At 37.9% G+C, this 27,942-nt stretch overlaps 1 protein-coding gene across 1 annotated transcript in view; it reads right to left on the bottom strand.

Moving 5' to 3' along the window:
* Window positions 1-27,450, bottom strand: part of SLC25A46 (solute carrier family 25 member 46) — a 34,816-nt gene extending 7,366 nt beyond the window's left edge. The window contains exons 1-7 of the mRNA XM_036769580.1: window positions 27,040-27,450; window positions 23,597-23,639; window positions 22,282-22,339; window positions 19,618-19,695; window positions 19,044-19,144; window positions 1,610-1,666; window positions 124-181 (exon numbers count right to left, since the gene is read on the bottom strand). Of these exons, the coding sequence (XP_036625475.1) occupies window positions 124-181; window positions 1,610-1,666; window positions 19,044-19,144; window positions 19,618-19,695; window positions 22,282-22,339; window positions 23,597-23,639; window positions 27,040-27,322 (678 nt within the window). The 5' untranslated portion in view covers window positions 27,323-27,450. The remainder of the gene's footprint in view (window positions 1-123; window positions 182-1,609; window positions 1,667-19,043; window positions 19,145-19,617; window positions 19,696-22,281; window positions 22,340-23,596; window positions 23,640-27,039) is intronic.
* Between the last annotated feature and the right edge of the window lie 492 nt (window positions 27,451-27,942).

Here is a 27,942-nt window from a genome sequence, read left to right as displayed (position 1 = left end):
GTTAATCTATACTATTCTTACATTTTCATACAAAATTCAAGTCCACAAAATATATCATCTGTATGTAGTAGGAATTACAGTTAAAAGACGCACACAAAAAGAATAAATATATTAATAATTTACCTGAACAGTTTCGATTAGGCTTGCTGAATAAAAGGGCATTGCCACCACATAAGTTAGGCTGTAGGGATCAAAATAAACTTATCACTGTCTTGTATATAAGACTTGCTTATGCCAGCTTTTTAAAAAGCTATTTAAATACAATTATTAACAATTTGCATTAAAGTAGCACAATTTTATGCAGTTTTCAACTATTCAGATATAATCTAAAGAAATTAACTTCAGAAGCCTTGACCTATTATATACATTTTTTAGAAATGAGAAAAAATAAATTTAGGAGTAGTGACAACATGTTAACAGCCTTTAAGGAATACAGAGTCTATTTCCTATCAATCTGGGTTTAGTTTATCCATCTATAAACCTTTCATGTGACCTATGTAAACAATATGAAAGATTCATTCCACAGATTCAGATTTAGAAGAAGTAAAGCTTCAGAAGCAGAGCTCACTGCCATTATACCACTATCATTCACTCATATCAATCTAAGTCCTCAAATTTCACCCATCAGAGCAAAAGCAGTCTACAGAAGTAAATGAAGTACCCTTTTAAAAAAAAAAATGACAGCTTTGCAAAGTTGTTTCATGTCACCAATGCTTTATCATACAACTTTGGTATCAGACTATACCACCTAGTCATTATGCAAATTCCAGTATGGGACTTTCCTTACTTTTATGTCATGTCCTCAGAAGTAGTAGTTTTTTTGTTGACTGGAACACACACACACACACACACACACATACGTGTGTATATGAAAGCGTGTATCTATATATACATATCTATACACTTATCTATATATCTATACACATATATCAATCGGAAAATAACAGGACTGTTATGCTCCCTTAAGATTAGATACTGCGAATTTGTGGCGGGTCCTGCCACTACTATGTTTTGATTTCCTCCAGTATGTGCACGCACATATGCACAGCACATATGTACACACTATGTATATACACAGAGAGAGACATGCATGCATGTGCATATATGTGTGGAAGTGTATCACGATGGAGGCAAATACACGGGTTTCCACTTCACGATCTTCAAATAAAAGTTTGTTGTTGTTTTTATATGTAAAGTTGTAATCTATATAACTGGTCACTATTATGCTAATTACTGAAGTCCCTTAGTACAACATGTTGATGCTATTAAAGTGCCAGATTTGCTCTTAGCTCTTCACTCTACACACAGACATATGCATCTACGCATGTGTCTATATACATATATGTGTATCAGTCAACTGTGTAGACTTTTATTAATTCCTAAAGAAAACAAAAAAGTCAAGCTTACAGTCCAAGGTGTGGTGAAATTTCTTTATTGAGGGAAGGATATAATAACTACATATTTCCTTCCCTCTTCTGAAGTGCTTTTCTCACAAATATTTGATCAATCTTAAAAACTGAGAAACAATCAGTAATCCTATTTATTTAATATGAATTTTTTTAAACTTTTACCACTATAATAATAATAATAGTTTTGGCAAGATACTTACGCTTTAAGTAGAAGGTGTTCTCCCACTTGTTTAGGACTCCACTTGTGGGAAAGTTCCCTAAAAAAGAGTTTAATTTAATTAGTTCCTGAATTAGCCTATGTGTGGTCATGACATTTGGAGATGAGAAAGTGAAGGGGGATGCTTATGATGAAGCTAATTTGCCTTAGCGTTTCACATATCTTAAGTTCTAAATTTTCTCACAAAACCATGACAGTGATCTGTGGTGGCAGAAAGGGGAAGGAAGATTAAAAAGGGAGAGCGGGTTAAGGATGTAAACAACGATAGTTAGTAATTTGGAGAGGAACTGGTAGAGACTTCAGGCAAAATAAAATTTGTGCTTTATTATTGTAATGAAAATGGTGAGATAGGGAAGATAAAGGCAAAGTAGGAAAGTGAGAAGTGGAAAAGAAAGAAATGGAGAAGGGGAAGAAGGGCAAAAAGGGAAAGGGAAAAGAATATAAAAAGATGAATAAGAAAAATCAACAAAAGTCAGAAGAGAAGACAGAGAAGATCTGAAAGGGAAAAAGTGAGGAAAAAAGGGAGCACAAAAAAGAGAAGGTGGAGAAGAGAAAACGAAATAACTCTAAATCTGTTTACCTTAGCCCTAACCTGTATTTCTGCTGTGTCCAGCTTGGTAATCTACAACCATGGATAAGTCATACATACCATTGACAACTCCACTCCCATTCCTGAGAATTACTGTTCAAGTCACAAAATTCTGTTGACTGGGTCTACAACAAATTCAACTAGGACCTCACAAATGCATGGTGATTTTTTTTTGTCAATTTGTTTAGTCATTTCTATATAATCTGTACATCTCACCTTTATCACATATAATTTTAATTCAAATTTCTTCATGTAAAATTAAAGTTTTAACTAGTAGAATGGCCTAATCTTGCTATTTTTTTTAACAGTAAAAGACTTCTGAGATTTTGCAAGACAATTAAAAACACCCTCATTCACTGGCAACAATGGTGCTAAGAGAACTGATGTTCTGAAGTAATTATAGTTAAAAGTCTTAACTGATGGATAACATGAAGATCACGATCCCCAAAGAGACATCCTTTCTATGAGAGAAGTTTCTTATACAAGAAAGAAACTGTTTAGTCTACCATCATTACAATGTGGAGTAAAACTATCAGCAAGAAAGACAGTGAAGACCTTTAGAAATCATGACATAGAATAATAACCAGTATTTCTGCTGCTATGAAATTAGTACATTAGGTTCATTTTTTCTTTGCACAAAACACTGATTTTTCTAACATTTAACTTTAAAAAGGTTTTATGGGTTCTTTAACTCTTGGAGCACTGGTATGTCAAGTCTGCCAAAGGTATAATTAAGAGAGTATGTTTTTGTCCACAGTGCCCCAAGGGCTAAAGTGCGTGACTTTTCTGTGCACTTTGTGTGCACCAGGCACACAAGACTTCCTATTCCACTTTGTGAAACTTTTCCTTTGGTTTCTTACAGTTTTTCTGTGAGTCTATCCTCTCCTTCTTCCATTTTTTTTCTTATGATAAGCAACTTTGTTTCCTCCATTCTGTCCTGCAAGTATTCTTTAACTGGAGGTGGCACTAACGTGTAGACACAGGTATGAAGATACTTGACAATTAAGGGATATTCTTTCTAAAGTCAGTGTATCAGGCAGTGTGGCAATGTAAAAGTCAGTATATGCAGGTAGTGCTTTCCCACTTTGGAAATTTTTTAAAAAGTCCAGTGCGTTATCAGGTAATTCAATGAGTTCCAAAAAACGAACAACATTCACTCCTTTTAATAGCACAGCTTGCTCTCTCTGAAGAAGCTTCGTCTTTTTGCTGTTTATGGTAAGAAACATCTACCTACTCCCTTTCCTTTGAGATATGTTGTTAAAAAAAAAATACATGTAGGCAATGGTTTTGAGGACCCTGCACCAAAACGATCTTGGGCCAAACATTACATAAGACTTTTATGCTTTGAGAGTGCCCAATGGAAACAGCCCCACATGAGACCCTACATGTCCTATTTGCCAGTAGAGACACAGTCCACATTAAATTCTAAAACTGCATTTTGATGAATGGTGGTTGTTGATTTCAGTTCCTAGAGACCTGTATATTTTGGGAGAAAATCATTAATCAGAAGAAAAGCCTGGACAGGAGAAAATGTACTTTCCAACAGTCCATCTGAGGTAAGGGTATCTTTTAGACAGCTACCACTGTCAACTTGCAGAGTTTTAGAATCATAATCAAAGCCATGAGTTCTGCACCAGGTCAGTGGTTCTCACAGTGAAATCAGCATATCGGTGGTTCAGACGATATTGGGTCCATGGCCACAGGCACTGACAAGGCAGACTTTCCTGTGCTTCTGGCTTAGTGGGAATTACTGATAGTAAATGAACTCCCCTCAGTGTAGCCAGACCTTCCCTCACCATCCCAAGACTCTGGCAGACTAAGCAATCATTTGCCCAGTTCAGAACCTCCCGCGGTCAATGCTAAATGTTTGATGATTAGTTCATTTATCTCTAAATGACCTTATCACTTTGTTCCTCTTATCTCAAATCTCCAACTCCCTTCCCTCAGCAAATGACTGGGTCTCCTGCCTCTTATCTTACTGAGAACCTGAGGTAAGTATGAGTTCCCTCATCTTCCTATATCTTTACCTGTCCTCTCAAGTTTCAGAAGATGCGCCACTACCAAAGTTAATCACTCCATATTTCCCCGATTTCATCTGAATGTTCGCTCCATGTGTACTATCATCTTCAATCTCTCTGTTTACTGACTCCTGCTCCATTATTTTTATTCTAAAAAAGCACTTTCTCTTGACTTTGTCACCACCTCCAGTTAACCTACACGTCTCCTCCCCTTCCCTGTGAAATGGCTAGAAAGAATAGTCTATTCTTGTTGACCTCAACTTCATCATTACTCTTTTACTTCTCAACCCCTTGCAATCGGGCTTTTTTTCTCACTTCTAATGGAACTGATCTCTACAAGGCTGTAAAGTTACCTGTTTTCTAGATCCAATGCTCCCTTCTTTGACCTCATTATCCTTGATCTTTCTATAACACATTAGATAACCATTCCTTTATTTTTGATATTTTTCTCCTTAGCATCCATAATGGTACCACCTTCAGGTCCTCTTCCTACCCGTATGAATGTTCTTTTGGTGGTTCATTCTCAATTTCCCAGCCTCTAAGTAAAGATAGATGTTCCCTAAGGCACTTTCTTTGGTCCCCCTTCTTTTCTTCACCTCCCTTGGTGATCTCATCCACTTCCTTGGCTTCAAATATCACTTTTACGCCTCCCAAATCTGCTTGGTAAAACCTCAGGTCTTTTCCTTCAGCATATATGAAATGGACCTCTTCTTCCTTTTGAACACCTACCACTCCTCCTAACTCCACTATTTCTGTCAATGACACCACTATCTTCCTGCCGATGAGGCACAAAATTCAAGAGTCATCTTTATATCTTGTGCCCATATCACTTCCCTACTCAAAAGCCTTCAGTGTTCCTATTTTCCATAGGATAAAATACAAACTTATTTGCTATTTAAGGCCTTCTGTAATCTGTCTGTAACTTACCTCTCTAGCCTTACTCTACTGTCCTACCTTCACAATCTATGTTCTAGCCAAAGGGGTTATTAGTTGTTCCCCCAATCTTGTCAAAACCCAGCTTAGTTGCCACCTGGGCCACAAAACCTTACCTGATTATCCCTCTCAAATTTCTTATAATGTTTTGTCTAGACCTTTCCTGGGCATCAATTACATTTTATTTGGTATTATATTTATTTGCACTTATGTATCATTCCCCATCTACTACCATCTCTTATTCGTTAGACTATAATCTCTCTGAAGGTAGGGGCTGTCATTTAAAAAATCTTTTATGTTCATATATTTGTACACAAATAGCACAGTACCTTGTATATAGGAGGAACTTTGTGGGGGGAGAGGAAGGGGAGAAAGGTCCAGACCTATGATTTCATTGGGATGGTGAACTTTCAGGCTAGAAATTCCCTCCAATGAGGCCAATTGACAACGTTAAGAGACAAATAGTTTGTCCTTGGTCAGAAAGCTAGTCTATGTCAGAGCCAGTATTTAAACCCATGTTTCCCTGATTCCAAAGCTGACCCTCCATCAACATTCTTTCTCTCAAGCACCTGACAACTGTTTGAAATGAATTTAAAGAGAAAGAAAAGGGAGCAGAAATCAAATGGAAAGGAAAATCAAAAAGGAGAGAAGTGAGGCAGGGCTAATGAAACTTAAAGCCTCTGCAATGTTTTCCATATTGCCTGGTCTCTGTGGTTTCTACGACTCCTTATTTTATATATAAGGATATAATTTTGCCTCTTAGAATTTTGTAATTGCAAGTGCTATCCCTTTCTAACTCTAAGAATGTAAATGGACTTGCTATTGAATATAAACATGCATAAACACGTGCATATATTACATGCATATAATAACATACAAATATGGAATGTGAGTGAGCATTTCATATGTAAAATTCCAGAAGAAGATGGAAACGGGGCATAAGCACCTCTGTAAGTTGTTTTGATCCCTCACTTGACAGAATAACTCAAAGCCATTCTCTTGGCCCTTGCCAGACAATTGGAATGTATCCTGTGTAAACTGTCTCTGTCTTTTTGTTCCCACTCCTAAATCCAGCCAAAAAATGTCTTTCCTCTTTGCCCAATAACTTAAGAAAGAGGTGGAGCCAAGATGGCAGAGAAGAGGAAGCGGCCTAGCTTCCTCTATAAGTTCTCTTCTTTTTTTTCTTTTTCTTTTTTGGAGCAGGGAAGGCAGGGCAATTGGGGTTAAGTGACTTGCCCAAGGTCACACAGCTAGTGTGTCAAGTGTCTGAGGTTGGATTTGAACTCAGTTCCTCCTGACTCCAGGGCCGGTGCTCTACTCACTGCACCACCTAGCTGTCCCCCTCTATAAGTTTAAAGTAACACATCAAATCAAATTTTGGAGCAGCAGAACTAACGAAGGTTGGAGTGAGACATTTTTCTAGCCCAAGACAACTTAGGAGGTAACAGTATGGTGGAGGCTAGCCCAGAGCCCATGTGACAGCAACAGTAGCTATGAGCCTTGGAAGCAGCAGCAGCAGCTTCAGGAACTCTCAAACTGGTGGGAGGATTGGGTAACTGGTGAGAAAGAGACTACAGGGGACCCCTGTGCTAGCACTGGGTGTAAGACAGGGCACTGTTTGGCAACGCAATTGCCTATACTTACTTCTGGGTCACAGTTCTAGGGTGGAGAACGTTTACGGTCACAAGTGAACAGGAGCCCTGAGGAACAGTACAGCTACTGGTCACAAAGAAGCAGGGGCCCTGACTGATTTCAGTCACAAGGGAGTAGAGGTCCTGAGGAGTAGTATTACTTGCAGTCATAAGGTAACAGTGACTATATCTCTTCCGGGATTTGATATCCCACTTTAAGGTCACAGCCATAAAACTTTCTATGTATTATGGGTCTATGCCTGGGAATTGGAATTACTGATCTAATTCTGATATAAGTGCAGCAGAGCTTCTGGCCTACCCCTCTTCTGCCCAGGGCAGCAGAATCTATAATATTTCCCTATAGTCAGAATAACATAGTTCTGATTTCAAAGGGACAGGAAAATCCATCCCTGTTCCATAGTTCCCTGCCCTGTTCATTTACCTATGGATTTAATTATTGATCTTGGGCTAGGAAAATGACCCACTGTGGTTACTCCTTAGATATTCTTATCACTATTTGGTCTGGTGCTCCTCCTAACATATATATTAGAATAGCTGTGGGACAGAGCTCAACTACATTGCTTCCTCATACTCCAATTATCTTTGCTGGTCTCCCAATAATATTTTTTTCCAGTGATGCCATTTGAGTACAACTCAAGAAATATCAAAGTCTCCAAAGAATTACAGTTGAGAGTCAAGGCACAGTGGAGAGATTCATGGTGGGAATAACCAGAGTACCTAGAAAAATGACATAAAGGATACCATCAGAAAGATGTAGGACAAAAAAAGAAGGGCTGAAAGGTCAGAGCAAGGGACAACTAACAGACATCCTATAAGCTATTTTTATATTTGTGTAATATCAAGACATCTCAAAGTCCCGCAGCCTAATGGACAGAATCGCCTATAGAAGACTTATAGGATGTGAAAAGAGTTATTCAGGATGAGAAGCTATAAATGGGTTGTCATCTGTATTATTAGAAGTAATACCTTAATTTCTCCTTTGATTTTCAGTATTTCTAATTAAAACAAAGAGCTGGTTTTATGAAAAAAAAAACAATAAAATTGATAAACTTTTGGTCAATTTGATTAAAAAAAAAAGAAAGAAGAAAATCAAATTACCAGTATCAAAAATGAAAAGGGTGAATTCACCTCTAATGAAGAGGAAATCAAAACAATAATTAGGAATTATTTTGCCCAATTGTATGCCCATAAATTTGACAACCTTAGGGATATGGATGAATATCTACAAAAACATAAATTGCCCAGGTTAACAGAAAAGGAAGTAAAATTTCTAAATAGCCCCATCTCAGAAAAAGAAATTGAGCAAGCCATCAATGAATTCCCTAGGAAGAAATCTCCAGGGCCAGATGGTTTTACATGTGAATTTTATCAAACATTTAAAGAACAATTAATTCCTATACTTTATAGACTATTTGGGAAAATAGGTGAAGAAGGAATACCCAAACCAGGAAGAGTCAAAACAGAGAAAGAAAATTACACACCAATTTCCCTAATAAATATTGATGCAAAAATTTTAAATAAAATATTAGCAAAAAGAATGCAACAACTTATTATGAGAATAATACACTATGACCAGGTAGGATTTATTCCAGGAATGCAAGGCTGGTTCAACATTAGGAAAACTATCAACATAATTGATCATATCAACAACAAAACTAGCAGAAACCATATGATCATCTCAATAGATGCAGAAAAAGCCTTTGACAAAATACAATACCCATTCCTAGTAAAAACACTAGAAAGCACAGGAATAAATGGAGCCTTCCTTAAAATTATAAATAGCATCTACCTAAAACCATCAACAAGCAATATTTGTAATGGGGATAAGCTAGATGCATTCCCAATAAAATCAGGGGTGAAACAAGGATGTCCATTATCCTCCCTAGCATTCAATTTGGTACTAGAAATGTTAGCTGTAGCAATAAGAGAAGAAAAAGAAATTGAAGGAATTAGAATAGGCAAAGAAGAAACTAAATTATCACTTTTTGCAGATGATATGATGATTTACTTAGAGAAGCCTAGAGAATCAAGTAAAAAACTACTTGAAATAATAAACAACTTTAGCAAAGTTTCAGGATATAAAATAAACCCACATAAATCCTCAACATCCTATACATTACTAACAAAGCCCAATAGCAAGAGATAGAAAGATAAATTCCATTCAAAGTTACTATAGACAAATATTTGGGAGTCTATCTGCCAAGACAAATCCAGGGCCTATATGAACATAATTATGAAACACTTTTCATGCGAATAAAATCGGATCTAAATAAATGGAAAAATATCAGTTGCTCATGGTTAGGTTGAGCTAACATAATAAAAATGACAATTTTACCTAAATTAATTTATCTGTTCAGTGCCATACCAATTGAACTATTAAAAAATTATTTTACAGAGCTGGATAAAATAATAACAAAATTCATCTGGAAGAACAAGAGGTATAGAATATCTAGGGTATTAATGAAAAGAAATGCTAGGGAAGGTGGCCTAGCCATACTAGATATTAAACTGTACTATAAAGCAGCAGTCATCAAAACTACCTGGTACTAGCTAAGAAACAGAGTTGTGGACCAGTGGAATAGGATAGGTACACAAGACACAGAAGTCAACGACTATAGCAATCTACTCTTTGATAAACCCAAAGAATCCTGATTCTGGGCTAAGAATTCACTATTTCACAAAAATTGCTGGGAAAATTGGAAAATGGTAGGGCAGAAACAGGGCACAGACCAATATCTTACACCATATACCAAAATAAAGTCAAAATGGGTTCATGATTTAGGAATAAAGGCTGATACTATAGGCAATTTGGGAGAGCAAAGAATAGTGTACCTATGAGATTTATGAAAAAGAAAAGAATTCACAGCACAACAAGAGATAGAGAGCATTAAAAAATGCAAAATAGATAATTTTGATTATGTTAAATTGAAATGTTTTTGTATAAAAAAAGGCAATGCAACAAAGATTAGGAGGGAAGCAGAAAATTGGGAGAAAATCTTTATAACCAGTGTCTCTGATAAAGGCCTTATTTCTAAAATATACAGGGAACTGAGCCAAATTTATAGGAATACAAGTCATTCCCCAATTGAGAAATGGTAAAAGGATATGAACAGGCAGTTTTCAGAAGAAGAAATTAAAGCTATCTATAGGCATGTGAAAAAATGCTCAAAATCACTACTGATTAGAGAAATACAAATCAAAACAATCTTAGGTACCACATCTCTCCTGTCAGATTGGCTAAAATCACAAAACAGGAAAATGATAAATGCTGGAGAGGATGTAGCAAAATTGGAACATTGTTACATTGCTGGTGGAGTTGTGAACTGATGCAGACATTCTAGAGAGTAATTTGGAACTATGCCCAAAGGGCTACAAAAATGTTCATACCCTTTGACCCAGCAATACCACTTCTAGGGTTGTATCCCAAAGAGATCACACAAGTGGGAAAAGGACCCATATGTACAAAAATATTTATAGCAGCTGTTTTTGTGGTAGCTAAGAATTGGAAATCAAAGGGATGCCCTTCAATTGGGGAATGGCTGAACAAGCTGTGGTATATGAATCTTAATGGAATACTATTGTGCTGTAAGAAATGGGGTTGATAGGGACTTAATAATAACCTGGAAAAACCTACACGATATAATGCTGAGTGGGTGGAGCAGAACCAGGAGAACATTATACAGAACCACAGATATATGGATTCTGTGGTGACTAACCCTGATAGACTTTCCTCTTCTCAGCAATACAAGGTGGAAAAAGACAACTCCAAAGGACTCACGATGGAGAATGCTATCTACATCCAGAGAAAGAACTATGGAGTCTGAATGCAGATTGAAGCACACTTTATGCTCCCTGTTTTTTTTTCCTTTGTTTTTTTTTCTTTTGTTTCTGTTTTTGGGGTTTTTTTTTTTTGGTTCTGTTTCTTCTTTCTCACGATTCATTCCATTGGACATAATTCTTCTTTACAACTTGACTATTGTGTAAATAAGTTCAATGCAAAGTTATACGTAGAAGACATATTGGATTCCAAGCCGTCTTGGGGAGGAAGAGGGGGAAGAAAATCTGGAACTCAAAATTATAGAGAACTGAGTGTTGTAAACTAAAAATAAAAAATTTCAAAAAAAAAAAAAGTAGTAATACCCCCTTTTACTGAAGTATTTAAGTTTGATAGGAAGATTAGCTTGGAATGAAATGTTTAAGAAAATGAGAATTTCTCAATTTCAGAGAAAAATGCTTTCCACAAGAGAGAACCATTTTAACTGGGAAATTCCATGAATGATTTATGCATAGAACCACAGAATGTTGGAGTAAGAATGGAGTAAGTCATCTAATCAAATCCCATCATTTTAAAGATGAAGAAAGATAGGACCAGATTAATAAAATAATTTAGCTACGGTCACATAAATAATCAGTTGGTAGAAGAATTAGAATGCAAACATTCTACTGTACCACACAGCCTTCAAATCCTTCAAGGTCAAGTAATGAAAGGGCAAAGGTAATATAATGATGATAATTTGGGACAGAACTAAATTATACAAAATTTAGAAATGGCTCATCCTTTCCTTCTTCCCACAGCTATTCCAGTCACTACTCTGCTCACTGAAGCTCAGAGGTAGGGAATAGTTAGGATTACTTACAAAGAGAACCTAAGATGCCATTCCAGTTAAAGATCCTGCCTTGGGAAGTAGTCAGATTCCCCCTCACTAGGAAGGAAGCCAAGAAACATGGGTTTGCCCAAAAGAACTTTGTTTCATCATGGCTAATTTCAAATCTAAAGTATAAGTTTAATTTTTAAGTCTTTTTAAAATCGTATTGAAAATCAATCTCAGGGGCAGGTAGGTGGCACAGTGGATAGAGCACTGGCCCTAAAGTAAGGAGGACCTAAGTTCAAATCTGACCTCAGACACTTAACACTTACTAAGTGTATGGCCCTGGGCAAGTCACTTAACCCTAAATGCTTCATTTGGGAAAAAAAAAAAAAAAGAAAATCAATCTCACCAAAGGATGAAAATTTTCTCAGCTCTGGACTTTTTCCCCCCATTTTATTGATTTGAAAAGCATGCCCACTGATCTAGCAAAAGCAATTTGCTAATAATTAGAACAGCAAGGGAGGCACAGGAATTTAACCAAAGAGTTAAGAAAAGGGTATTTGAGGGATAAATAAAATATCTTAAAGAAAACAAAAAAGAAGAGCAAATATATGGGTTCCTTGCAAAGACATAGCAAAATGTTCTCAGAGGGATAGAGAGAATCCTATAAGATAATAAGCCCTCATTCCACAACTAAAGGATGCTTAGGCCATCTTCAGGTGTGAGATAAATAATGACATTCTATTTAAGAGCCTTCAGGGAAGGAAACATCATGTCTAACAGTATGGAATAAAATTACTAATAAGCAGCTGATGGTTAGCAATATAAAATAATAGATCTGTAAAGGACCTCATAAGTTATCCAGTCCATCCCTTACCAAAGTTTGTATTCTTCCATAGTATTCTGATCAAGAAAATATCTAAGTCCTAGTTAAGTAGCTGCAATGATAGGCTCTGACTTTGGTCCTCTCATCTTCTTTCTAAATACATTCTTCCAATGATACTCTTGCAAAACTTCTAGGGTCAGAGCCAAGATGGTAAATCAGCAGAAGCACTGCAGCCAAGCTTTCCTGACATTTCCCTCCAAATGAATTCAAATTAATGCCTCAAATGGAATTCTGGAACAGCAAGATTGAAAGGAGAGATCTGTAACTTGGAGGTTGAGACTGGCACGCAGCTCAAATGTATGCAATACCATGGTGGGATTTGTTGGTAGAAAAAGCAGCAGCAACAGTTTTGGGAGCACTCCAGCTAGAAATGGTAAGATGACTGGGCAATTGGTCAGAAAGAGATTACAGGAGCGCCCTATGCTAGCAATGGGCACAAGATCAGACAATGTTTGGCAACTCTACTGCCTCTACCCACTTCTGCGTCACAATTCAGGGGGGTAAAGGAGCACTTCTGGTCATGAGAGAGGGCAGGGGCCCTAAGGAGCAGTCATTTGCTATCCCAAGGAACAGGGGCCCTGAGGAGCAGTTTTGCTTGTAAAAAGACACAGGGACTCTGGGGAATATGATTACTTCTGGTCCCAAGGGATCAGGGGATCCACCGGAAGAGCAACGCCTACACCTCTCCCAACATCCAACCTCTCAGAATTTGCTCTGAAAACAGCAGTGTGAAAAAGACTGAAGCTTGAGTCAGTGCCCTTTGCCCCCAATGCCAAAAACAGAGCCCAACTTTAACATAAAGCTGAAAGTCAAGAAATAGGCTGGAAAATGAGCAAGCAACAAAAAAAGAACCTGGCCATAAAAAACTGTTACGGAGACAGGGAGGATCAAGACACAAGCTCAGAGGAAAACAATGATGTCAAAACAACTACAAGCAAAGCCTCAAAGGAAAAAAAATCATTAATTGGACACATGACAAGAAGAATTCCTGGAAGAGCCAAAAAAGAAGAAGAAAATAAATCCTTAAAAATTAGAATTGTGCAAATGGAAGCTAACGACTTCATGAGACATCAAGAAACAATAAAACAAAGTCAAAAGAATGAAAAAATAGAATAACATGTGAATTATATCATTGGAAAAAACAGCTGATCTGGAAAATACATTGAGGAGAGATAATTTAAGAACTGCTAGACTACATGAAAGCTATGATCAAAAAAAGGGCCCAGAACATTTCAAGAAATTATTAAGGAAAACTATTCTGATATCTTTGAACCTAAGGGCAAGACAGAAACTGAAAGAATCTACCAATCACCAACTGAAAAAAATACCAGGGTGAAAATTTCCAGGAACAGTATATCTAAATTCCAGAGCTCCCAAATCAAGGATGAAATACTGAAAGCAGCCATAAAGAAACCATCCAGATACCATGAAGCCACAGTCAGGATCACATAAGATTTAGCAACTACCATGCTGGGGTATATGGTGTGTTCAGGAAAGACTAGTACCTCTGGTGTAAGTGCTGATGAGCATTTTTGCTTTTCACCTCTGGTGTCTACCTGATCCACCCAATTCTCACCTGTGGCTCCAAGAAACCATAGCATGCACAGTGGCCAAACCCCAATAAACTGTTTCAGCAGATGGGCTGAATCAGGTTGACAGCAATCAAAGAGTCTCAAACCCTTTGATGATTTAGAGGAGTGTCTACCCCAAGTACGTAAAAACTTCCCCTGGTGTAATGGGCAAATGAGAACAATTTGTTCCAACAGCCATGAAGGTGGCTGAAGCAGGCACTGTGGAGAGCTTAGAGCTTGGTTAGACAGCAAAGTTGCCAAGGCATCCACTGCATTCTGAGCCACCACCAGTCATCTTGAGTTTATCTTACCACTGGACTCTGATGACAGGCAAACAACTTTATACAACTCTACCTCCCTTAAATCCAATTTATGCACAAATCAAAAGATATCACTCATACTATCTTACCATTTTTACATAATGCAAATCCCTGTAACAATTGGCAAGTGACAAAGCAGCAGATGTGGATACACTAGGAGTTGTAGTCACAAACCTGCACACAAGTGGCCCAAAGCACAGGGTCAATATACTTGCTGGAAGCAGCAGTGGGATTCGGCAGTCCCCTGGGAATCTGGACTGCCTTCTTGAACAAATCTCACTGTTCACCTCCTGGCACGAGGAAGGGGCTAGAAAAGGTGCTCTAAGAATTGTCTGCTTTACCCAACCCTGACCTGCTTATTGTGGCATGTGAGGATCCCACCCTGTGGTTGAAACACAAAAAAATGTACAAAAACTTCTGCAAAATTGATTCCACTCACCATCAGTACATGGAATGTGCACACACTTATGGAAAATATAAAATCCAGTGGACCTGAAAGATGAACAGCTCTTGTTGCAAGAGAACTTAGCAGGTATCAAACCCAAATAGCAGCCGTGATTGAAATAAGGCTGGGAAATGAAGGCTAGCCTGCCAAAGTCAGAGCTGGATACGTGTTTTTTCTGAAGTGGCTGCAGTGAAGGCAAGCACCATGAAGCTGGCACAGGTTTTGCAATCAAAACTAATCTATTCAACAAACTTGTATGCCTCCCAAAAGGAGTGAATGACAAGCTCATGACAATGTGATTGCCACTTGCAGGAAAGTGCCATGTCACCATCATTAGTGCATATGCTCCCACCATGATGAATCCTGATGAGGTCAAAGTAAAATTTTATGATGACCTGGAGACCCTTATCATCAAATGTGCTGAAAGAGGACAAGGCTTATAATTATAATTCTGGATGACTTTAATGCAACAGTAAGAACAGACTACAGATATAGCAGGGAGTTCTTGGGAGGAATGAAGTCAGAAAGAGCAACAGCAAAGGTCTTTTACTTTTATCTAAATTTGATTGCCCAGAGAAGTTCATCAGTATTATCTGTCAATTTTATAACAACATGCTTGCATGTGTTTTTCATAATGCATGATGCTTCTGCGCTTTCCTAGTCACCCATAATGGACTGAAGCAAGGCTGTGCATATTTTCAGCAATGATGTCAGATGCCTTCAACAAGGACATCAAGGTCAGCTACCACACTGAGGGTAAATTATTTAACTTGAAAAGGCTACAAGTCAAGACTTAAGTGGAGGGAGAGTTGGTGCATGATTTTTTTTGTTCCCAGATGATTATGTACTCAATGCAACCTCTGAAGCTAAGATGCAACAAAGTATGGATTGATTCTCTTCTGCTTATGCTATTTTAACCTAACAATTAACAGTAAGAAAGCACAGGCCCTCCACCAGCCAGCATCATACCATTCATATATGGAATCATCAGTTAAAGCAAATGGAGAAATTTTGAATACTGTGGATAAGTTCATTTACCTTGACAGCACACTTTCCAGGGCTGTCCACATAGACGATGAGGTTGATATATGCATTGTAAGAGGTAGCTCAGTGTTTGGGAGGCTCCAAAGGAAAGTGTGGGAAAGAAGAGTCATTAGACTGCCTAGCAAACTGATGGTCTACAGAGCCACTGTGCTGACCTCATGGTGGAACCTAGACAGTATAATGAAACACTTCCATTTGAATTGTTAGAAGATTCTAAAGATCATTTGGCAAAACAAAGTACTAGACCCTGAGGTCCTTTCTGCCAAATGTACATTTGCCTAAAAGATTATTTTATGGAGAACTCAGACGAAGAAGTTGCTCTCATGGCAGTCAGAAGAAGTAATACAAGGATAGTCTCAAGGTCTCTCTGAAGAACTTTGAAATTGATTGCATGACATGGGAGACACTAGGAAAGGACTGTCTAGCATAGCATGCCAGCATCAAAGAAGGTGTGCTCTGTGATCAAAGCAGAATTGCAGTAGCTCAAAAGAAACATGAGATGTGCAAATCTAGAGATGTTCCAGTCTAAATGTTCATATGGACTATTTGCGCCCAACCCATGGTACAGCCTTTCAAGCTTGTATTGGTCTAATCAGCCTTAGTTGAACATACTGTACCTTGACGGCAACACAGCGATGTCATTTTGGTCCTCTTCGAGAATGAAGGACAACAACCAACCATGTTGAAGGAACAGAGCACTTGGAATATGATATTCCAGAAGGCAAAGGAGCTAGGATTACAATCAAGAATAACCTACCCAGCAAAACTAAGTATAATCTTTCACGGAGGGGGTGGGGGGGGAATAGACATTTAATGAAATAGAGGACTTTAAAGCATTCTTGATGAAAAGACCAGAGCTGAAGAGAAAATGTGACTTTCAAATACAAGACTCAAGAGAAGCATAACAAGGAAAACATGATAAAAAATCATAAGGGACTCAATAAGGTTACATACCTTATGTTATATGTCATATGCGGTATATGTTATATACATTTCTATATGGGAACATGATACATGTAACGCTTAAGAATTTTATCATTATTAGTACAGTAAATAGGGCAGTTTATGTTGGGATTATCTAAAAATAAATGGATGGGTGAGAAAGAAGGATGCATTGGGAGAAGGAGGAAGGGAAAGGAAGAATGGGGAAAATTATTGCACATAAAAGAGGACAGGGGTGGGGGGTGCAATGGCGCAATGCTTGAACCTCATTTTCATCTGAATTGGTTCAAAATGGGAAGAATATCTATACACACTCAAATGGGTATAGAAATCTATCATAGCCAACAGGAAAGTAGGAAGTGAAGGGGATTAAGAGGAAAAGGTGGGGAGAGATAAAAGAGAGGGCAGATAAGGAAGTCATAACCAATGAATACTATTTGATCAAACCATTAAACTTATCACAACGTTGCTATTTCTCTCTCTCTCTCTCTCTCTCTCTCTCTCTCTCTCTCTCTCTCTCACACACACACACACACACACACACACACACACACACACACAGTATTTCCACATAAAAAATTCAAGAAAGCTTTGCATTCACAAGCAAATGAATTAAAACAACAATGCACTTAGATATGAAAATAAATACTGAATGATGTCCCTCATCTAATATTACAAAATATTTTTCTTCAATGGAATTAACTACCACATTTATCCAAATAGAAGACTAAGTATTAATTTTCTTGGGCAAGACACAAAATGAATTACAGAAATCATAGCTGTGTGTTATTCAGTTGTTTCAGTCCAGTATGATTCTTCATGACCTCATTTGGTAGTCTTCTTAGCAAAGATACTTGAGTGGTTTGCCATTTCCTTCTCCAGCTCATTTTACAGATGAGGAAACTGAGGCAAGCAGGGTTAAGTGACTTGCCCAGTGTCACACAGCTTTTAAGTGTCTGAGGCTGAATTTGAACTCAGGCCTTCCTGACTCCAGACCCAATACTCTATCCACTACCTGCCCTATCTGCGTGTATATACATACAAAATTTTATTGACTTATTCAGCAAATATTTAATCATTACTAATCTGTACAATCCACTATGTTAGGTAGGAAAGGAATACAAGAAAGAATAAGACATAGTCTGAGCTCTCAAAGAGCTTCCCATCTATAAGCAGAAGGAGATTCAGGCAATTAATTTTCATACTGTGATAAGTACATAAGAGAAATACAAAGTACTAGGAGAATTCAGGAGAAAAATAATTTCTGCTTCTTTCATCCTTTAGTTAAATAAAACCATAGCCCATACAAGGATGAAAACTAATACACTAAGCCTGGAGACTAAAAACTCAGATTGGAAGGTTAGTAAGAATGATATGTGTTCTCTATTCAATCAGCTTACCAATTCTGTTCTTGTATTCTGTCCTTTGAAATTCAATACTACTACTCTGAAACATATATTTATTATTTCTCTTTTGTGGTTGCCTCTTAAGGGCAAAGGAAATGTTTTATATTTGGGGAATATTTCCCACAGTATATATGCTGAGCCCATTACAGTCAAAAATATTCTTTTTGACATGACATTATATTTTCACAGTTTTTATATTTCTGACTAAACTTCTGAGAGTATTCAGCTATGAGTATTAATTTATTTTCTTTCAATGTAGCAATATACAAAAAAGAAGGGTATGAATGAGCCAAGAACAGAAATTTTTACTTTTAAGTATGTATATTCTGATGAAAATATTTGCTAGCCCAAAATTTTTTAAGTTAAAATTTAAATGTATAAACTTCAAATCTTTTTTGTATGACTATATTTAAGAGATTTTTAGGACCACAAGCTGAGGAGACTGGGACTGGGCCTGTCTGTGATTTCAATGGCATACAGAAATCTTGAGAGAGAAAACTCCTTCTATCATTGTAGTCTGCATTAGAAAGCATGTAAAACTTTGAAAGGTGTATTTTTAGGAGGCAAAATTTGAATCTATGGTTTAATAAGAATAGACCAAAACCTTTTCCTTTCCATTTGTAAGGGATAGGAATAGGAACTAGATCTGTGATTTCATTAACATAGGGAGCTCCTTAATAAGGAAATTCTCCTTACCAATCTCAAGTTCATACTTTCCCTTATACTTATAGCGTTAAAGAACTGTGTAGAGCACTGAGAGGTTGTGACTTGCCCAACGTCACACAGCCAGTATACACCTGACACAGGACTTGAACTAGATCTTCCTGGCTTTGAGGCTGGCTCTCTATGCATTACACCATGGCTACTTCCCCAATTCAAAATAATGCAATTAATTCTATCATTCACTGGACTATAATATTATAGGCAAATTTTTCTTTTGGCTATTTCATACTAGATATCAGATTCAGAATGGACACAAATTTTTTTTCCCTTACATTTCACTAAAGATTTTAAAAGGATACCTTGGCAAATGTGTGAATTCACTGACAATTCCTTCAGCTCCAAGTGTGATGCCCTGAACAATAAATGTGCTTCCCATTCCTTTCCAAAGGGCTCTTGGACCCTAAAATGTTAAAAAAAAAAAGTATACCCATTAAAATCTACATAACATGGACAAATTTTAGTTATATTGTCATAGTTACTGATGCTTTCCCAGAGAAAATCTTAATAGAGAGTCTTGACTCAATTAATTTCTTTTCATACTCTTAATGTATGAAATTCAGTAAGAATTAATATCTATTATGTGCCTAGAACTCTGCTAGGTGCTGAGGATACAATGCCAGAATCAAAATAGCCCTCAAGAAGCTTATGCTATATTCTTACAGATAAGTAGTTTGAATTAGAGTCATGAAGAATATGCCAATTAAATACGAATACATATATTTCAAACTTTCCCATTTTTAAAAACTCTTTTCTTCATTGTCCATCTAAGTGGACAAGAATAGTTCTTTTTAAAATTAAGGTAAATGAGTACACATAATACAACTACCACTTTTAAAAAAGACATCAATCAAATCTGTAGATTGACATTCTCACCTGGGTTTTATTGAAGCTGTACATGATATTGATGACTGTAAATGGAGTGAGGTGATAATGACGAGCATGATAATTAACCTGTTAGGAAGATTTTTAAGTCTTTGTTATCAGTGTATTACAAATTTCATTTTCCCTTACACACGTAGAGAAACCAAATAAATATTAAATGATATTAATACATGTCTATCTTAGGGAATATAGAAATATATTTGGAAAGCAATAATTTTATTTTTAAAAATCAGGAAGTAATTAAAGTTCATTTAAACTATACTTTTACAATAGTAGAATATGCTTGTTACATAGTTATGTGAAGACACACCTAGTCAACCTAAGTTCCTAAAATATTGATGTTCTAAGTTCAAATCATTCTAGAGAATCTATAGATGGGTACCTTATTAGAGGAAAGAGACATTAATGTGCATGAGTTCCCCTGAAAGAACTTAAAAATTCACTATTGAAAAGAGATTGAGACTTTCTCCACCTCTCTCACTGGGCCCTGCAATCAAGGCTGAAGGTAAGGTTACCCACTTTATCAAAGTTATGTTCTATTGTTTTAAATAATTACTCTGGCCCTACCGGCCCCTCGACCCATAGGGTCATGGGCATCGAAGGGGAAATTAAGGGATGTCTCCAGACATGCCTCCTCCCCTACTTAATTGAGGATCTGTTGTTTGAACACTCGTTCCTTATGTTCTCCTCTTGCCCTAACCCCTTGTTGAGAAGGGACCTGATGGTGAAATTGGGAGGCAAATTTTCTCTAGTTATGCCTCCCTTCTCCCTTTTCCCGCTGTTCACCAGAACTCCCCATGTTCCCCTGAAAGTGTGGGAGACGGTTGAGCCAACTGTTTGGGATCACGAAATTCTTGAGTGGGCAACTTCTGCCACCCCAGCTGTAGTTCACCTCAGAGATCCTAAAGTGTTCCCCCACTGCAGTCAATATCCAATTAAGCCCAAGGCCTGGGAGGGACTGAAACTATTAATTGCTACTCAAGGCTCTGACTCACTCTCTCTAGGGTAGGGCCCTAGCCAGGCTAAAGCTTTTGAGATTTTGAAAACTAAATTGACCCACCACTCCAGCATTAGCTTTGCTTAATCTAGAAAAACCTTTCATTCAGTATGTTGATGAAAGGAGAAGATAGGCTTTGGGAGTCCTAATCCAGTCCTTAGGACCTGACCCTAGGCCATTTGCCCATTTTTCAAAACAATTAGACTCCATGACTGCTACAGCCACTCTAATTGAGGAAGCTTCTAAACTTTTAGTTGACCAGCCCTTAGAAGTTCTGACTGCCCAGTGAGCTCAGAGCATCCTGAAGGTAGAGGGCCACCAGGGGCTGGCTAGTCACAGCCTCACCAAATATCAACCCTTGTTCTTGGATACCTCTGACCTAATTCTTTGGGTGTGCTACACACTCCTGAACCCCAAAGTGGTGTGGCACACAGGACAAGTGGTTAGGAGAGCTAGGTATGAAATGGTCATCTTTAATTCCCCCCAGGGAAATTGTCTTTTATGCCAGGGAAATTGTCAATTCTCTACACTCCTATACTGCTTGTTTGGTCCTTGTTTGTTTAACTCCTTTGCCAGGTATGTCTCCTCCAGGCTCGAAGCCATAAAATTCCAGATGACTGCTCAGACTGTGTACCCCTTGAATTGGACCCATTGAGGCAGGGACAGCTCTACACCCCTTGCCAGCAGGAAGACATTTCAGAAGCTGAGACCTTCTCCCTCAACCCCAAAAGAATTTGGATCCCATTTGTTTGAGGGGGGAATAATGAGGTTTAGACTGTGGGAGCCCCCTTGAGCTCCTCTTGAATCTTTCCACTAGATGAGGTATCTGCCTGAGGCCGTAAGCCTTTCATTATTGTTAGGCCCAAATCTCTAGGCTAGGTTACTCTTAACCTAGTCTAGCCCTCCATTGTCAGGCTAGTTTCCACCCTTGATCCTATCAAAGTGTCTATGCCCAAATCTGTTACCCTTAAACTAGCCTTGCCCTACATGGTCTGTTATCTCCAGGTAGCCTTCAACTTCTTCCTACCCTTAATCCCATTCTCTTGGTTCCTGGACTCTGACCTCATCCTAGTCCCATCAAACTCCTTCTTACACTCCTCCTCAAGACTCTCCCTAAACCCCTCCTCCCATCACCCCAGGACCACCCTAGATCCCTCCTACAATCTTTGTGTATATAAGTTTCATCTTGCCTCCATAAAGGTGCTCAGATTCCATCCACCTCAGATGGAATCTGGCCTGCTTGTGAAAATGAGCATCACAAAGGGTGAGATTTCTTAAGACAACCCAATACGGCAAATCTGTAATAAACTTTGCTTCTCTATGGCTGTGAAAAAAAAAAAAGAAAGAAAACAGACTGAGATCTAAAATGCCAAGCCTTCCTTTTCTATTCGAAGATCACAACCTTTGCATATAATATTTTGCCCTACTCTTAAAAAGATCCTTTCTATCTTAATCCTTTTTTTATATAAGGCTTCAGAGATGATGCTCCTCATACTCCTCAGTGGGGTAGCTACATGAACTGAAGACATCATGGATAGTCAAAAAAGTCCATGAGCCAAAGTTCATTATAAATCCTGGAAGTCTCACCTTCATCATTACCTGTACTAAGTCAGCATTTAATTAAAATTTTCAAAAAGTAACCGAAATTATGCAATTACCTGACACTGGCGACGGAGAACAATGCAAGGATGGGCCAAAACATTTTCTGTAAACAGACTACAAAAATAATTTTTAACAATTGTGTAAATACTCTAAAATCTATCTTTCTAAAGAATTATAGGCTTATAAAATTCTAAAATTGTTAATATATATTTACCATTAAAAAGATCTTGACTGCACATAAAAATATACTTCAGAAGTAATGTACTATTACTAACAAAAATCACACAATTGAAATGTAGCTATGTAACTGAAAAAATATATACTATTCATTTATGAAAAACAAATCCCTAATGGTGGATGTGTGCTAAGCATGGTAAATCCTTTTTATTTAAGCCTTAAACATCCACTTTCATTTCTCTAAATCGTTATTAGTTTATACAGTGGAGTCAGAATGTATACCCCAAAAGTCCTCCTCTGATTCTTCATCACGGTATGAAGGTGAAACTGAGTGCTCTGTTGTTCAATAAATAACACAGTTAAGTTTGGGGAGGTGCTTACACATGATGGCCACAGGGTGATATGTTTTGAGGTCAAAGAAACAATATTAAGTTGCAGAGGGTTATCACAACAGAGAAAGGAATTCTCACATCAAAAAATCCCATACAAGTTCCTGAAGTATAGTAAGCATTATAAAATCATAACAATAAGAAGCAAAAATTCAGTATTTTGTCCTTTACTGAATTTGATGGAAATATAAAGAAATGTCCTGTGCATACAGCCAAGCTGATGTTCAATTAAAAATTTTTAGTAAGTACAAGACTATGTCATAGTTAAAATCTCCAAAACAATAAAATCATACACTCCATTAAATCTATTCTACAAATACATTCTACTCACTATAGACTATAATGTTTATAAATCTCAGGTTGATTTTAAATAAAACCCAGACTTTCCAGTGCTTAATCTTTTTTTCCAATGTCAGGGGCAAAACCATGAAATTATCTTTTGATTTTAATTTCAGAAATGAATCAGCACAGGGGTTCTCAGCATAGGATAAATCTCAAGAGGTTCATTAACTTGGACAAGAAAAAAATTATATCTTTATTGTTTCCTTTGTAATCCCATGTATTTTAATTTATGCATTTAAAAACAGAATTTTGAGAAGGGGTACACAATTTTCAATAGACTGCCAATGGGGTCCCTGACTCAAAAAGTTAGGAACCCTTAATCTAACCTATCTTTCTCTGATCTCAAACTCAGAATCTTGATTCTTACTGCCCAAAACAATTATTGCCTATTCAATCAATTCTTCATTTTAGACATTACTCATTTTCTAATTAACTTAAAGCATATAATCCATAAAACTAGTACCTTGCAAGTCCAATACCAAATCCAGCAAATCTATTCAACTGTTCTGAAAGAGAAGAAATAAGATTATGATAAATAATTTATAGTTGGGTAAACTGTAGCAACTTAAGACTAATTTCTATTTTAGAATGTTTATATAAGTGATGAATCTGTACTGGAGACCCTGAAGTATTCCATGACTCCTGGTTACTCATGAATACATTTTCTCCTGCACACAATAAAGATGGATACACAATTACAGCCGGCACCATTAAAATGTTAAGTCATTAATGCTGGGGGGGAAAATCACATAAAAGTCCCTATTTTATAAGATTTTTTCTAGTAACCATACAAGGGAGGAAGTTTCTTACTTATCTTCCCTGTCCTCCCATCCACCCAAAAAAAAATCCATTTGTTTTGAGTGCTTAATTCATTTACTGGTCTAAGCTTAAGTGTCATTAGTGCCTTTTGAATAATAAACTCAATGGAAAAGCATCCAGTTAGAAGTAGTCATACACAGATGTCAGAAACAGAAGGAACCTTTCTTTATATCTATACCTAGCAGAGAAAAATGTTATGGTCAGGTACAATGAACCAAATAGTTCGGACTGCAGGGGATATTTTAATAAAAGAGACGAGAAGGGAGATTTGTCTTTGACCATGCTTTTACTCTATCTCCTAGCTTCTAAGTAAGCAATGACCTTGCTCTTTTCACCTTTAAAAGAATCTAAAGTATATTAGTATGTGTCCAGGGGAGTGGAGAAGAAACTATTGGGTTAGCGGAATGTTTAATAAATGCTTTATTCATTCATGCACTCACATCAGCCTCAAAAAGTACAAAAGACTAGATGCAAATTTTCTTTCATCCTTTTATGAGTCTCTTCACCCCTCTCTCTTATTTTGTGTGAAATGTCTTCTCCACTCTGGCCACAAAAATTAGTATCCAGGAAAGAATGTAGTGCAAAAAAGGGGGTGGGGAAATATCCGATAAAGCTTAAGAAACAAAAAATCAAAAACTACTACTTTATTCTCTCTTTTGCAAGAAATTTCATATCCAAGGAGCTTCTTTAAGGTCCAAACTAGATTTCAAACTAAGAGCTGTAGCAGTTATCTTATTCAACTTTGTAGGCCCAACAGTGCTTAACAGTACCTATATAGGGTAGGTACTGAAAAAAATATTAACTAAATTGAATCCAATTGCTTGTTGTATAGACTATACCATTACCTACTGGCACCTGTCATTTCCACAATAGCTTCATACACTTTTTTCAGTGAAAGAAACTGACTTAGTTCAGACATGCTTCTACCCTCATCCTGCTAATATACATTATTTCAAATTGAATAAAAAAGGATTTGTATCTTCAAAATAAGAACAGTAAAAGAGCTCTAACAATAGCTATATAAACGGTTCGTTATTTTCTCAGTGACTGACGAGGACAAGATTATCACTTTAGCTATGGAAAAGATTTCAGTTCCTCTAGTTAAGCAACTTCATTTTATATATGAGGAATCTGAGATCCATAAAGATTAAGTTACTTGCCCAAATTCACATATGTAGATGGCACAACTGAGACTGGAAACAAAGCCCTTTTAATTTCAAATCTAGGGCTCTTTCAACTGCACTACAAATGTTTTCTAGTACCAGAAATAAATACTTTAAACATAAGGAGTGACAATAATGTGTTGAAAGCAATTTTCATCTGTGGCTTGTCAATTTCAATATTTTACAATCATGGTATATTTATATATGTATCAAGCACAGTGTCTTAGTGTCAGGCACATAATGGGCCTTTATAAATGCTTGCGTGTTGAGCATGTGTATATGGGGAAAAAATTGTGTCTATAAGACAGTAGCACTATAAACTTCAGAAGACCACAAAAGGAAATCCTTTACCTTTACTTGAATAGAAGTTCCCTCTGTAACATAATAGACAAACAGATGTGACTTCCCTGAAGAGAAATCCACTACCTCAAGGCAGATCATTCTACTTTTGGATACCTTTCATTGGTAAGAAGTTTTCCTTTACAGTGAGCTAAAACTTGTTCTTCTTGGTTGCCACCAATTGCTCCTATTTTTGACCTCTAGGACCAACCAAATCCCTTTCACACAATTATCTTCCCAATAATTGAAGGCAGCCTTCAAGGAATATTCCCAGTTCCTTCAAGAGATCCTACCATGGCACTGCTAGCCAGTTCTTCTACATGTGCTCATGTAGTTTCTAAAATATGGTATTTAGAATTTAACACAGTTCTGTAGATATGGCCTAAGTAGGGCAAAAATGGGTCTACCCTGTTCAGGACACTATGCCCTTCAATGCAGCTTAATATCAAATTAAATTTTTTGGCTGTGATTCATATTACTGACGTATATTTAAGCCACTGAAACTCCCTAACTTTTCTCACTTATAGTTGTTACTGTAACTACAATTACATGACTATAGTTAAAGCAAATCATTCAAATAAAAATAGAATCTTTCCACATTACAAAACTTTGGAGCCATAACTCCAAATCTGGAATCAGCTTTGGTGTAGGGATGTTATTTACAACCTCAAATACATACATTTTGGCACTTAGTTGTGTTGCTTTACCATTATCATAATAAAGGCAAATGAGTTTTTCAACTCAAGCTGAAATTGTAAAATTAAATTTAAAAAAGGATCAAAATGAGCATTAAAGGTTTTGTTTACTGCATGGCAAGTCCAAATATCAGTTTCCTGTTCACCTAAAGATGTTTCTTCTAATGAGAATGGAAAAGCTATAAAAACTAAAAGTTCAAGATGAAAATGAAGATTAAAAAAAATACTACTCTGAAGGAAGGAGAGCACTTAAAAATGTCTTTCAATTTTAAATTAATGGTGGCTCCAAAATAAACAGTTCAAGACCAAGCCTTCCACACAATTAATACAAACTGTTGAATAAAATTGTTAAATAAAAAAAATGAAGACTCACAGATGTATCTGATGCCCATGTTATTACTAATGAAAGTTAAAAGTGAAAATAATTGGGTACACAATACATAAGGCTGGGAAAGAGCAGATATTACTGACATTTTAAAAATTAAAGTTTTAGTGAATTCCCAAGGTCACGTGGTGGGGCATAGTTGGGTAAAATAAAATTTTGACACCTTACTCAGAACAATTTTCATTTTAAGTGTTACCAAACTGATTTCCTAGAACTTTAATATACCCTCAGACTTCATATGGGGCTTCTCATCTTGGAGGCTTCGATGGGGAAAGAAGAAAACGAAGGGAGTGTGGTAAGTTAAAGAAAGGAGCTGGGATGAGGCACGGAGGACAGAGGGATAAAAAACATCCAGAAAAGCAACCCCGTGGGAGGAGCTAGCTACTTTTTTTTTTTAAAGGAGCAGAACAACCGAAGGTCCCCGCTCCATCCCCTCCCACAACCCGCCCACATCCAGTTCCCGGAGCCGGTCACTGCCCGGTTCTCCCGACTCCCCGGCCCTCACCGCTACTAGCCCCGGGCCCACTGCTGCAGCTGCCGGGGTAGGGCTCCTCGCCGGTCCCCCCGAGCGGGGTGGGGGCTGCTCCCGGGCCATAATACGGGGTCTTCTCTCCCCAGTGCAGGTTGCGGCTGCCAGGGATGTCGGGCGGGGTGGTCACCCAGTGGCTCAGGTCGGAGGTGGAGCTGAAGGACCTTGCAGAGAAGGTGTTGCCCCCGGGTTCCTCTCGGCTGCCGCCCCCACCCTTGTAGCCCAAGCCATCGAAGCCGTCTGGACGCCGCGGATGCATGGAACCCGACGAGGAAGTAAGGAGCCACTAAGTGCCAGAGGGCACGTCAACCATCAGAGGAGGCCGCCCCGCCGCGACCACCGCCGCTTTCTCCTCTGCGTCCAGATTCTGACAACCGGAAGTCACCCGGTGCTCCCGGAAGAGGAAGTTCCGGAACATTAACCTCGCTTCTTCCGCTACCCGTGGCGGCGTCGGTTGCCAGGGTGACGTAGGTGGAACGTGGGTGTATCCGAAATGGCGTTTAGCGCCCGGAGGGCTTGTAAAGGTTGTGGTTTAAAAGGGGGCGGTGTGGCGGAGATGTGGCGGAGGATATCTCGTTAAGCCGTGTACCCCTGAAGGAAGGGATCTCTACGAAACGAGAAAAACTGTGTAGGCGGTGCTTCGGCCCTTGAACAAACCTTTTCTTCGAAGGGGACGACGGGCAGGTGTGTTCAGGCAGATGCGTCGCTTATTGACGGTGAGAGCCACTCACGCGCTATCTGGGGCCGCACTAAGGGAGGTCACCAACCACGCCATTGAGGAATTAAGGGCCCTTCTTTCTTGGCATCTCCCAGGGTGCCCCTATAGTCGATGGGGTTTGGCATTCACAGCGGCGCTGCCCCACCTAACAGGTTGGATTT

This window comes from Trichosurus vulpecula, chromosome 1 (assembly GCF_011100635.1).
Source record: "Trichosurus vulpecula isolate mTriVul1 chromosome 1, mTriVul1.pri, whole genome shotgun sequence".
NCBI lineage: Eukaryota > Metazoa > Chordata > Mammalia > Diprotodontia > Phalangeridae > Trichosurus > Trichosurus vulpecula.
The sequence above is the reverse complement of the archived record's forward strand: the minus strand, read 5'-3'. Positions and strand labels throughout refer to the sequence as shown.